This window comes from Lagopus leucura, unplaced genomic scaffold (genome assembly GCF_019238085.1).
Source record: "Lagopus leucura isolate 7727_CA_CO unplaced genomic scaffold, USGS_WTPT01 200-2_obj-0_obj, whole genome shotgun sequence".
NCBI classification, from domain to species: Eukaryota; Metazoa; Chordata; class Aves; order Galliformes; family Phasianidae; genus Lagopus; species Lagopus leucura.
Window position 1 is genome coordinate 1 of NW_024962524.1, and position 11,937 is coordinate 11,937.

At 61.3% G+C, this 11,937-nt stretch overlaps 4 protein-coding genes across 6 annotated transcripts; all 4 read left to right on the forward strand.

The window, feature by feature from the left end:
- The first annotated feature begins 185 nt into the window (after window positions 1-185).
- LOC122190655 (class II histocompatibility antigen, M alpha chain) lies at window positions 186-3,525 on the forward strand. Of its 2 annotated transcripts, none has more exons than XM_042890724.1 (4): window positions 186-361; window positions 1,952-2,215; window positions 2,915-3,196; window positions 3,287-3,525. In XM_042890724.1, the coding sequence occupies exons 1-4, from the start codon at window positions 211-213 to the stop codon at window positions 3,499-3,501; spliced, it is 912 nt and encodes a 303-aa protein (XP_042746658.1). In that variant the 5' UTR covers window positions 186-210; the 3' UTR covers window positions 3,502-3,525. The 2 variants fall into 2 exon arrangements, with proteins under 2 accessions (XP_042746658.1, XP_042746659.1); XM_042890725.1 differs by lacking the exon at window positions 186-361 and adding an exon at window positions 1,219-1,291.
- A 166-nt stretch (window positions 3,526-3,691) lies between these two features.
- Window positions 3,692-6,135, forward strand: LOC122190654 (HLA class II histocompatibility antigen, DM beta chain-like). The gene is made up of 5 exons (XM_042890723.1): window positions 3,692-3,755; window positions 4,173-4,490; window positions 5,102-5,377; window positions 5,449-5,562; window positions 5,662-6,135. The coding sequence occupies exons 1-5, from the start codon at window positions 3,692-3,694 to the stop codon at window positions 5,979-5,981; spliced, it is 1,092 nt and encodes a 363-aa protein (XP_042746657.1). The 3' UTR covers window positions 5,982-6,135.
- A 266-nt stretch (window positions 6,136-6,401) lies between these two features.
- On the forward strand, window positions 6,402-9,162 carry LOC122190653 (HLA class II histocompatibility antigen, DM beta chain-like). 2 transcript variants are annotated; one of them, XM_042890722.1, is made up of 6 exons: window positions 6,402-6,466; window positions 7,060-7,341; window positions 8,140-8,424; window positions 8,499-8,618; window positions 8,924-8,959; window positions 9,064-9,162. In XM_042890722.1, exons 1-6 carry the CDS (start codon window positions 6,424-6,426, stop codon window positions 9,072-9,074), a joined length of 777 nt encoding a protein of 258 aa, XP_042746656.1. In that variant the 5' UTR covers window positions 6,402-6,423; the 3' UTR covers window positions 9,075-9,162. The 2 variants fall into 2 exon arrangements, with proteins under 2 accessions (XP_042746656.1, XP_042746655.1); XM_042890721.1 differs by lacking the exon at window positions 6,402-6,466 and having other exon boundaries at window positions 6,836-7,341.
- Window positions 9,163-9,865: 703 nt separating this feature from the next.
- Window positions 9,866-11,830, forward strand: LOC122190651 (class I histocompatibility antigen, F10 alpha chain-like). Its single transcript, XM_042890720.1, has 7 exons — window positions 9,866-9,932; window positions 10,045-10,314; window positions 10,519-10,794; window positions 10,884-11,156; window positions 11,230-11,331; window positions 11,445-11,477; window positions 11,634-11,830. The coding sequence occupies exons 1-7, from the start codon at window positions 9,866-9,868 to the stop codon at window positions 11,828-11,830; spliced, it is 1,218 nt and encodes a 405-aa protein (XP_042746654.1).
- Window positions 11,831-11,937: the final 107 nt, after the last annotated feature.

Genomic DNA, 11,937 nt, shown 5'->3' on the forward strand with positions numbered 1-11,937 from the left:
CTGCGCCGCGATTGGCCGCCCGCCGTCACGTGATACCCCCGCGCCACTCCGACGGCCCCATTCATGGAGTCCGGGCGACTCTGCGGGGTCCTATCGCCGCTCCAAGGGGGGTGATGGGGCGCATGCGCAGTGCAGGGGGCATGTGAGGGAGGAGGGAGGGGTGGAGCTGTGGGGGTGCGCAGTGCTGCTGGGGTGCTGCGGTGGGGTTGCATGGCGTTGCAAGGTTGCAGCCATGAAGATTCACGGTATTGTAAGTGTGCATCTGTAGGGTGGTATTTCAAGGGTGCGCCTACGGGAGTGCCCGGCGTTGCAAGGTGCACCTCTGGACGCGTATGTCATTGCAAAGGGTGCAGCTGTGGAGGTGAATGGCATTGCAAGGGTGTATCTATGGGAGTGCACAGCACTGCAAGGGCGCACCTATGGGTGTGCCTGGCATCGCATGCGTGCATGTGTGGGGATGCATGGCACTGCGGGGGTGCACCAACGGGGGTGCTTAGGATCGTGAGTGTGCGCCTGTAGCAGTGCCTGGCATTGCAAGGATGCGCGCAGGATGCGTACGGCATTGCAGGGGTGCAGCTGCCGGCATTGCAGAGGGCCGATCTCTCCCGCAGGGCTGTGCAAACCTGACTGCGGTGCAGCGCTTCCAGCTCGGAGTGCGCATTGCAGTGCGGTGCATTGCAGTGCGAGCAGCCACTGCTGCAGGGAGTGTAGTGCACGCCCCGAAGATGCCCCCTCGGCTCCAAACCCCAACTTTTACCCCCCATATCCCACTCTTTTATCCCCCAAATATGTAGTTTTACACACAAAACACGTTTTTACCATCAAACCTCAGGTTTTTCTCTCAAAATCCCTCGCAAAAGCAACATCCGCGCTGTGATGAGGCACCCTGCGATCTGCGCAGCCCACTTGTCCCCTCCTTCATTAATTAGCAATGCTTACTAATTGCTAGCGGGTGGTTCAGCGCCTATTACAGCGTCGGGGCTCCCCGCTAGTTTCTTCTACCTAGCAACAAGTGACGCAAGGTAATTGCGGAGCGCAGCCATTGGTTGAGCCGCACGATCGCCGCCTGTCACAGCGCCGGTGTTCCCCGTGGATCTGTTCTGCCTAGCAACCGATGACGCGCAAGGGTGTCCTACGGGCTTGTTCTTCCTGGCAACCACTGACGCGTAGAGCCGCGAGGCACGGCCATTGGCTGAAGTGATTGCCGGTAGCTGAGGGATGGGGGCTGCGAGCGGGCGCGGGGCGCTCGTGGCAGCGCTGCTGGGGGCGGCCCTGGGGAGCGTCAGAGCCGGTAGGGAGAAGTGGGGGCATGGGGTGGGCATGGGGTAGTGCCAGGGGTGTCCAAGATGCGTGTATGGGGAGCGCAAGGGGCTGTGCAAGGAGTGGATCGTGCTCTGGGGTACAGGGTGGGCATGCACCGGTGCAAGGAGTTGTGCAAGGGGTGTTTGCGCATTGATGCAAGGGGAGGATGAGCAGGAGGGTGCTTGCGCGCATGCAGGGGGCTGTGCATGGTGTGGTTAGTGCATTAGGGGTTGAGTGTGAGAAATGGAGTGAAAGGGGTGTCGTGCACTACTGGTTCAAGAGACTGTGCAAGGAATGCGTTGTGCTTTAGTGCAAGGGAGGAGTGCAAACAGGCGTACATTTGTGCAAGAGGCTCTGTGCATTAGTGCAAGGAGTGGCCGTGCACCGGTGCAAGGGGCTGTGTATGGAGTGCTTTGCGCATTAGTGCGGAGTATGTGAGCAGGAGGATGCACACGCTAATTAGCGCAGAGGTTGTGCGAGGCATTGTTGGTGCATCGGTGCAAGAGGAAGCGTAAGTGTGCATGAGTTGAGCTGCACTCAGCATGCAGTGTGTACACATGCAGTGAGCGTGCCTGCAGCAGACGTGTCTGTGCACAGTGTGTGTGTGTGCCTGCTGTCCCCATGTCCCACGCCCTGTCTGTGCCCGCAGAGCCATCGCTGCACACCCTGTCCGAGGTGCTCTTCTGCCAGCCGGACACGCCGTCGCTGGGGCTGTCGGTGGCCTTCGACTCGGAGCAGCTCTTCTCATTCGATGTCCCCAGCTCGCAGTGGCTGCCGCAGCTCCCCGATGGCCCCGCGTGGCCCACAGGCACCGAGCAGCCCCAGGAGCTGGAGCACGACACCACGCTGTGCCTCAGGCTGCATGACGTGCTCACCAAGATTGCCACTGAGCTGCCAATGCCTGAAGCCAAGGGTGGGTGCTGCTGTCCCCGCTATGACCCTGCCGACGGGTCCCCAGCCATGCGTTCCCGATGATGCTGACCCCAGTGGACATCCCCAGTTGATGCAGCCCCATTGATGCGTCCCCCATGGCCGTCCCTACTGACGCCATCCCCATTGATGTGTTCTCAGTGGACATCCCCAGTTGATCCTGTTCCCAGTGATGCTGTCCCCAGTTGACATCCCCAACTGGTGAAGTCCTTGTTGAAGTTGTCTTGATTCATTCATTCCTGCTGATGTGTTCCCAGTGGACATCCCCAATTGATGCTGACCCCACTGATCCTGTCCCAGTGGATGCATCCCCAGTTGATCCTGTCCCCGTTGATTTATTCCGCATGGACATCCCCGCTGATACCATCCCCACTGATGCATCCCCCAGTGGACATCCCCATTGATGTTAGCCCCTGTCATGCTGTCCCCATTGATGCTGCCTCCAATGGACGTCCCAATCGCTGTTGTCCCCAATGATGTGTCCTCACTGATGTGTCCCCAGTCCATGCTGTCCCCAGTGACGTGTCCCCAACAATACAACTTCCCTGATGTACCCCCAGCTGATGCTATCCCCAGTGGTGCATCCCCAATGATGTTTCCCCAGTATGATGCTGTCCCCACTGATGCATCCCCCATTAATGCATCCCCATTGATGTGTTCCCATGGATGTGTCCCCCTGCAGGCATCCCAGTGGCTGACGTCTTCCTGCAGCAGCCGTTGCAGCTGGGCTATCCCAACACACTGGTCTGTATGGTGGGCAACATCTTCCCCCCGGCCATCACCATCAGCTGGCAGCGGGACGGCATCCCCATCACCGACGGCGTCACCCAGCTCACCTACATCCCCATGGAGGACCTGAGCTTCATGCGCTTCTCCTACCTGGAGGTGACGCCTCACTCTGGTGACATCTACTCCTGCATTGTCACCCGCGAGAGGGACAACATCTCTGTGGTGGCTTATTGGGGTGAGTGGGGACGTGGGGCGATGCTTTGTGTCCCCGCAGCGGGGCCGATTGGGGTGTGGGCAGTGGGAGCAATGCTTTGTGTCCCCGCAGTGCCGCAGGACCCCATCCCTTCGGACACGTTGGCCATGGCGGTGTGCGGTGCGGTGACGGCGCTGGGCGTCCTGCTGGCACTGCTGGGTTTGGGGCTGCTGCTGTCCGCCCGCCGGCATAGGATGTGGGGACAGCGGGGACAGTGGGGACATCGACCCCGTACTCATTGGTATCCTCCACGAGTTGCTCCCTCGGCTTGGGAACGGTGGCAGTGATGTAATTAAAGCCCTTCGTTTGCAGCGCCGTGTCTTCGTTTGTCTCCGCTCCGGGAAGGGTGGTAATTAACAGGGTTGGGCGTTGTCCCCAGGTAGCAAAGTCTGATCCCACTGCACCGCCCATGGGGTGATGTGGGGAGGAAGAGAAGAAGGAGGAAGGACGGGGGGGAAGAAGGCTGCAATGCTCACCATGGGGCCGACGGGTTTCGGGGTGCTGGGGGCGATGGGGCTGGCGCTGAGCTGCGGGGCAGCAGGTAGGACGTGGGGCAGTGTGGGGTTTTTGGGGTGAAGCATGGGGGGTTTTAGGGCACAGCATGGGCTTTCCGAAGTGCAACGTGTGGGTTTGGGGGTGAAGCATGGGGGGTTTGGGGGTGCAGCATGAGTTTTTTGGGTGCAAAATGGGGTTTTTGGGGTGCAACGTGGGTTTGGGGGAGCAGTGTGAGTTTTTAGGGTGCAACATGGGGTTTTAGGGTACAGTGTGGGGCTTTGGAGTGCAGCATGGGCTGCTGCATGTATTCATAGTGCACAATGTGGGGTTCTTGGGGCACAGTGTGAGTTTTTAGGGTACAACGTGGGATTTCTGGGGTGCACTATGAGCTTTCAGGGTACGACGTGAGGTTTTTGGGGCGCAGCATGGGGTTTTAGGGTGCAGCCGGGGCTTTGGGGTGCAGCCCCAGCGCTGTGCCCACCCCGTGCCCCCAACACAGGCGCCTTCGTGGTGCACGTGGCCAGCTCCTGCCCGCTGACAGCCAACGGCTCCCTGGGGGGCTTTGACCTCACCGTGGCCTTCAACAAGAACCCCCTGGTGTGCTACGACCCCGACACCCACATCTTCTACCCCTGTGACGGGGGGCTGCTGCACAACTTTGCCACTTTTGTCGCCTTCATCCTAAATGATAATGCCACGTGGGTGCAGCGTGCAGAGGCGCGCAGACAGGCGTGCACTGAGCTGTCTGCACAGTTCTGGGCACAGACAGCACTGCGGAGGAGTGAGCACTGCTGCATGCAAGTGGAGCGTTGCAAACGGGGGGCATTGCAAGGAGTTGTTGCATGGGGGTGTTGCAACAGGGTGATGCACAGCTGGGCATTGCAGGGGGCGCTGCACGGGGATGTTGCAAAGGGAATTGCATGGAGACATCATGCAGGGGGTTGAATGGGACTTTGCCTGGGGACATTCCAAAGCAATGGAGTGGGAGATTGCAAAGGGACGTTGCATGGGGACTTTGCACCGAGCATTGCAGGGGATGCACACGAGAAATTTGCATGGGGAAAGCACAGAATGCAGCATGGGGTCATTGCATGCGGAATTGAGAGGGACTTTGCACAGGGAAATGCAAAGGGGCGTCACAAAGGGGACATGGCACAGGACGTTCTAGGGGGCGTTGCATGGGGACACCCAAAGGGAACGCAAAGGGACGTTGCGTGGGGACATTGCAAACAAATTGAGCAGGAGATTGCGCTGGGACGTTGCATGGGGATGTGGCATAGGGTGATGCACCTGCACGACGCACGGGGACATCGCATGGACTGTCCCACCAGCCACCCTGCAGGGTGACAGAGGGGACCGTCCCCAGCTCTGACCGTCCCCCCTTTGCTGCAGCACCACCCCAGGTCCGCATCGTCCCCATCCGCATCGCCAACGACCCCGACACTGTCCGCCTCATCTGCCACGTCTGGGGCTTCTTCCCACCCGCAGTGACCATCCAGTGGCTGCAAAACGGCCTCGTGTTGGCCTCGGATGACACCGAACTGCTGCCCAACGGCAACTGGACCTACAGGACACAGACGACGCTGAGGGCCAGCACTGCGGCGGGGAGCACCTACACGTGCTCAGTGTGGCACTCCAGCCTGGAGCAGCCGCTGCAGGTGGACTGGAGTGAGTTTGGGGACGGGGATGTGGCACCCGGCCCCCACAGTCCCCCATGACTCATTCTGCTGTTCCCACAGGTCCCAATTTGTCTCTGGGAATGATGGCGCAGGTGGCAGTGGCGGCCATGGCGCTGACCTTGGGGTTGGTGGCATTCAGCGCTGGGGTTTTCAGCTTCTGTCAGCGGCCATGGGGTGAGGGATGGGGACACGGTGCTGGGGATGTGTGTGACACCAAGGATCTGTTGTCCAGCGTGGGGTGTCCCTCCTCATTCATCATCTTCTGTGCGGCAGGTCCTGGTGCTGGTTCCAGTCCCCATCCTGATGCGGGTTCTGATTCCAGTCCTGGTCCTCAAAATGATCCCCGCCCAAGTTCTGGTCCCCATCCCGGTCCTGGTCCTCATTCTGGTTCTGGTCCCCATCCTGGTCCTGGTCCTCATTCTGGTTCTGGTCCTAGTCCTGGTCCTGGTCCTCATTCTGCTTCTGACCCCCACCCCGGTCCTGGTCCCCATCCCAGTGCTGGTCCTCATTCTGCTTCTGATCCTCACCCCGGTCCTGGTCCCCATTCCAGTGCTGGTCCCGGTCCTGGCTCTACTCCTGGTCCCTATCCCTGACCCTGGTCCCGGTTCCCATCCCGATGCCAGTCCCAGTCGTGGTCCCCATCCTGGTCCTGTTCCCCAGTTTGGGACCTCAATGACCGGAACTCCCATGTCCCAGCATGGGGACCCCCAATTTGGGGTGAGGGGTTCTCACCCCCCAATAAAACCATCTGCAACCCCAGCCTCGGTCTAATTCTCGTTCCCACGTTGTGTGGGTGGGGATCCCAGTGCTCCCAGTGCAAAAAAAAAAAAAACCCCCCCGCATGGTCCCTCTCCCGGCCCCCCCGCTTCATTTAACCCCGGCACCGGTACCCGCTCCCGCCCCCCCCTTTCTTTTTTGGGGGGCCGGGCCCCCCCCCCCCCCCCCCCCCGCCCCACATCCGTGAAGGGGGCTACGTGGGGTGGAGGGAGGGGAGGGGCCGCCGCCCCCCCAACCCCTCCCGCTCCCCCCTCCGCGATGTTGGTGCTGCTGGGGCTGCTGCTGGGAGCGCGGGGGGCAGGTGGGGGTTGGGGGTTGGGGTGGTTGGGGGGGGGGCATTGGGGATCTCAGCCTTTTAAGACTTTGGGGATGATTTGTGGGAGTCTCAGCTTTTGGGATATTGGGGCCACTTTGGGGTGCTCTCAGCCCTCAGGACCCCCAGGGGGGCTTTAGGGCAGGCTGAGCCTTTTGGGATAATGGCGTCCTTTTGGGGGGAGGGTCTCAACTTTATGGGATGTTGTGCACAGTTTGGAGGGGGACTCAGCTCTGAGGGATATTGGGGACAATTTGGGGGATCTCAGGGCTTTGGTACTCATGGGAGGATTTTGGGGTGATGGGGGGCCTCAGCCTTTTGGGTTACTAGGGATGATTTGGGAATGCTCGGCCTTATGGGATGGTGGGGGCACTTTGTGGGGAGCTCAGCTTTGTGGGATACTGGAGCCACTTTGGGGAGTCTCAACCCTTAGGACTCCCAGCAAAGGCTTTAGGGATCTCATGGGATCCCTGTGTTGAGCTCAGCTCACTGTTGTGTCCCCACGGGGACCTCTGGAGGGCTCCAAATGGGGATGGGGTCACTGCCAGCACTGCCACCTCCCCACTGTCCCCTCAATTCAGGTGCCTTTATGGTGCACGTGGCCAGCTCCTGCCCGCTGGCAGCCAATGGCTCTCTGCTGGGCTTTGACCTCACCGTGGCCTTCAACAAGAACCCCCTGGTGTGCTACGACCCCGACGTCCGCCGCTTCAACGCCTGCGATTGGAGGCTGCTGCACAACGTGGCCGGACGGATTGCCAGTGCCCTCAACAACGGCAGCACCTGGGTGCAGCGCGCAGAGGCGCGGAGACGGGCGTGCAGCAAAGTGGCTGCACGGTTCTGGGCACAGACAGCGCTGCGGAGGAGTGAGCATTGCAAATGGGGCTGCACGGGGTGTTGCATGGAGGTGGTGTTGCATGGGGCGTTGCATGGGGACGTTGCATGAGGATGTTGTATAGCAATGATGCATAGCAATGATGCATGGGGTGTTGCACGGGGATGTTGTTGCATGGGGACATTGCATGGGGCACCACATGGGGGTGGTGTATTGAGTGTTGCTTGGGGTTCTCAGGCAGGGGGGTGTTGCATGGAAAAGTTTCACGGAGAATTGCACAGGGGTGTTGCAAAGCACATATGGAAGACTGCACAGGGGTGCTGCAAAGCATAATGCAGAGGGATGTTGTATGGAGGATTGCACGGGGGCTTTGCTGAACATTCTGCATGGGGCATTGCTTAAGGGTCCCAAGCATGGGGATGCTGCAAGGAAAAATTGCACAGAATATTGCTCGGCGTGTTGCATGGAGTTTGCTGCACAGGGATGTTGCATGGCGCACTGTAGGGTAGTTTTGCAGAGCACATTGCATTGCACATTGTGCGCTGCACAGAGGAATGCACCGGGCATCTCCCAGCTGTTGCAGAGGACGTCCCACGAGGTATTGCAGCAGACAAAGCACAGAGCTTGCACAGAGCGTGGGGACGTCCCGTGGGGATGTGGCACAGAGCATTGCATGGGGAATCTTACAGGGGAGTGAGATGGGGAAGTTGCACAGTGCGTTGCGTGGGGCGTTGCACAGAGGAAGCATTGCAGAGAATGGGGCGGGGGCCGTCCAGGCCTCCTGCTGCTCACCGTCCCCTGCTGCTCACCGTCCCTGTCCCTGCTCCAGCCCAGCCCCAGGTCCGCATCGTCCCTGCACAGACATGGAACCCCAGCGTGCCCATCCGCCTCACCTGCCACGTGTGGGGCTTCTACCCCCCCGAGGTGACCATCATCTGGCTGCACAACGGGGACATCATGGGGCCCGGAGACCACTCGCCCGTGTCCGCCATCCCCAATGGGAACTGGACCTACCAGACACAAGCGGCCCTTTCAGTGGCCCCGGAGCTGGGGGACACCTACACGTGCTCAGTGCAGCACGCCAGCCTGGAGGAGCCCCTCCTGGAGGACTGGCGTGAGTTGGGGTCGACGGGGTGACACGGGGACAGCGGTGTCCTTGCTGTGTCACTGCTGGCTGTGTCCCTGCAGGTCCTGGGCTGACACTAGAGGTGACTCTGATGGTGGCTGTGGCCACTGTCACAATGGTGCTGGGGCTCAGCGTGCTTCTCACTGGTGTCTACTGCTGGCGGGCCCAGCCCCCTGCCCCAGGTGGGTGCTTGGGAGCCCCTGAGGGGCTCCACGGACCTCTAAGGGGTCTCAGTGGGGTTCCTATGGGTCCCTGTGGGTTGCTGTGGATGTTTTATTCTCTATGGGTCCCTGTGGGGTCTCTGTTGATCCCTATGGGTTGCTGTGGGGCCTCTGTGGGTCTCTCTATTGGCCTCTGTGAGGTCTCTACTGGTCTCTATGTGTCCCTATGGATCTCTATGTGTTCTCTGTGGGTCATATGAGTCTCTATGGGATGTGACCATGTGTGACAAGAGCCCCACTCATCCCTCCCATCCCCTCACTTTTAGGTTACACCCCACTTCCCGGTCACAACTACCCTTCAGGTGAGTGTCCCCAACCTGTCCCTGTCCCATTGCCATCAATAAGGGCTGAGGGACCCCATCTCTCACCCCATAGTGACCCCCTCTCTCACCCCATGTCCCCGCAGGCAGCATCTGATGGACATCTTCTGTTACCCACTGTCCCTGTGTGTCCCCATCCCCAACCCTGAGCCATGGTGCTGACATTAAAGACACTCTGCAGCCTCTGTTGGTGTCTCTGTGAGTTTATTGGGACTGGTTGATGTCACCGGGGAGAGGTTGTTTGGGGTCATCGTGCCCATGATGGTGACAATGAGTGACATCGTGCATGGGGAGATGACCGGGTGCTTGTGGGGTCTATGTTTCAGGGCCAGTTCTGCTCAGTGCCTCCATAAGTGACCTGGATATAGGTCATGAGACGCATTAATTAAGCAGGGGACAAAATTGAACTGAGCCATTGACTCAGGGTTGGAGTGTTATCCCAGAGGATTCCTCGGCCCTCTGTGCCTCTCCGAGTCCAACGGCTCCGTGCTGGAAGAAGCGCTCCATGCACCCCACACCCAGGGGGTTCATCGCAGCCCCCCAGCCGTGCTCAGACTGACGGCTCCTTCCCTTCCCACCGCCCCCTGCCCCCCTAAAGCCCTCGGCCCCCTCCCCTGCTCAGGGACACGGCCCCTTTGGGACACAGCCCTGGTACCCGCTCGGTGTTCGGGGTGGGCCGGGGGATCCCACACCGCTCCCGTCCTCTGCCCCGCTCCGCGCTTTCGCTTTCGATTTCCAACCCACGGGAGCGCATTCTGCCTGGCGCCCGGTGACGTCACGCACGCTCCCGTCCGCCACTGGCGGGGCGGAGGCGGAGGAACCAATAGGGGCGCACTGCGGGACAGAGTGGCGTCCGAGAACCTGGAGGAGGCGGAGCGGTGCGCAGCGATGGGGCCGTGCGGGGCCCTGGGCCTGGGGCTGCTGCTGCTCGGCGCCGTGCGCGGGGCGGCGGGCGGTGAGTGCGGCCGGACCGGGACCCCCCCCCCCCCCCCGAACCCCCACCCCGGGGCTGTGCCCGTGGGACCCCCACCCGCGGCTCACGGCCCCGCTGCGCTCCGACCCCGCAGAGCCACACTCCCTGCGGTACTACCACACCACGATGGACGATCCCGGCCCCGGGCTGCCCTGGTTCGTGGAAGTGGGGTACGTGGACGGCGAGATCTTCGTGCACTATGACAGCACCGCGCGGAGGTACGTGCCCCGCACCGAGTGGGTGAAGGCAGCTGGAGCTGTGGATCCCGGGTACTGGGAGAGGAACACACAGATCGCACAGAGCAATGAGCGGGTTTACCGTGTGGGCCTGAACACACTGCAAGAACGCTTCAACCAGAGCGGCGGTGAGCACGGCCGGGGCCGCGGCTCCGTGGGTGCGGGGCGGGGCTCCATGGCGCAGTGCCGCCCGCGCCCCGCAGGCCTGGCCCTGCCCGTCACAGCCGCACCGAGCTCGGGGTGTCGCGTCCCGGGGGACCCCAACCCCTCCCCACTGCAGTGGGACCCCGGAGCCGGAGGGGCCCCTCATCCCCTGCCCGGCTCTGTTTCAGGGTCTAACACAGTGCAGCGGATGTGCGGTTGTGACATTCTTGAGGACGGCACCACCCGGGGGTATCATCAGTATGCCTATGATGGGAGAGACTTTATTGCCTTCGACAAAGACACGAGGACGTTCAGTGCGGCAGTTCCAGAGGCAGTTCCCACCAAGAGGAAATGGGAGGTTGATGAGAGCGTTTCTGAGGGGTTGAAGCATTACCTGGAGGAAACCTGTGTGCAGTGGCTGCGGAGATACGTGGAGCACGGGAAGGCAGAGCTGGGCAGGAGAGGTGAGGGGGGGCCGCGGTGTGGGGCTGGAGGTGGGGCGGGGGCTCAGCATGGGGAGCTCAGCCCGGCCCTCACTGCCGCCCACCTGCAGAGCGGCCCGAGGTGCGAGTGCAGGGGAAGGAGGCCGACGGGGTGCTGACCTTGTCCTGCCGCGCTCACGGCTTCTACCCGCGGCCCATTGCCGTCGAGTGGATGAAGGACGGCGCGGCGCAGCACCAGGACACCCACACGGGGGGCGTAGTGCCCAACAGCGATGGCACCTACCACACCTGGGTCACCATCGATGTGCGGCCAGAGGACAGGGACAAGTACCAGTGCCGCGTGCAGCATGCCAGCCTGCAGCAGCCCGGCCTCTACTCGTGGGGTGAGCGAGGTGCTGTGGGGCTGGGGGGCTCCGGGCTGCCCCTTCCCCTGCTGACAACCCCGCTCTCCTCCAGAGCCGTCAGAGTCCAACCTGGTCCCCATCGTGGTGGGGCTGATTGTTGCCATTGTGGCCATCGTGGCTGGTGTTGGATTCGCCATCTACAGAAGCCATGCAGGTAAAAGCAGATGGGTGCAGGAGGACAGCAGGGGCTGTGGGGGGGATCTGAGGTTCCCTTAGGAGCCCCTATCCTGGCTGTGAACCTGTGCTGACACATCTCTCTGTGTGCAGGGAAGAAAGAGAAGGGCTACAGCATTGCTTCTGGTGAGTGATGAGGGCAGAGCTGTCCCCCACCTCTGCCTGGTGGCAGGGCGGTCCTGGGGCCCCTGCTTTCTCCCGGGTTCCCATTCCTTTTGCTTGGGGCTGCTCCATGCCCCATAGTGAGTGCAGGGGGGGCTCATGGCTGTTTTTTCCTTACAGCAAAGGATGGTGGATCCAATGGCTCAGACACAGGTGCGGTGTGGGGCTGGGGGTTGGAAGGGGTCCCTGTGCTCTCTGTGGTTCTGACCCAGGGCTGGGCTGTGCTGGGGTTCTGCAGGGAGACCCCCGGAACAGAGGGTTGGGATGGGAATGCAGTCCCATGGGACACCATCTCTTCTCATCCCTACAGGGAGTGACCGCCCTGTCATCTGAGTGACCCCATGCTGATGGCTGCCTGCTCCCTGTCCTGGATGAGCTCTGGTTTTCCCAATGCCATCCCTGTGTGCTGGGATCTCCTTGCTCC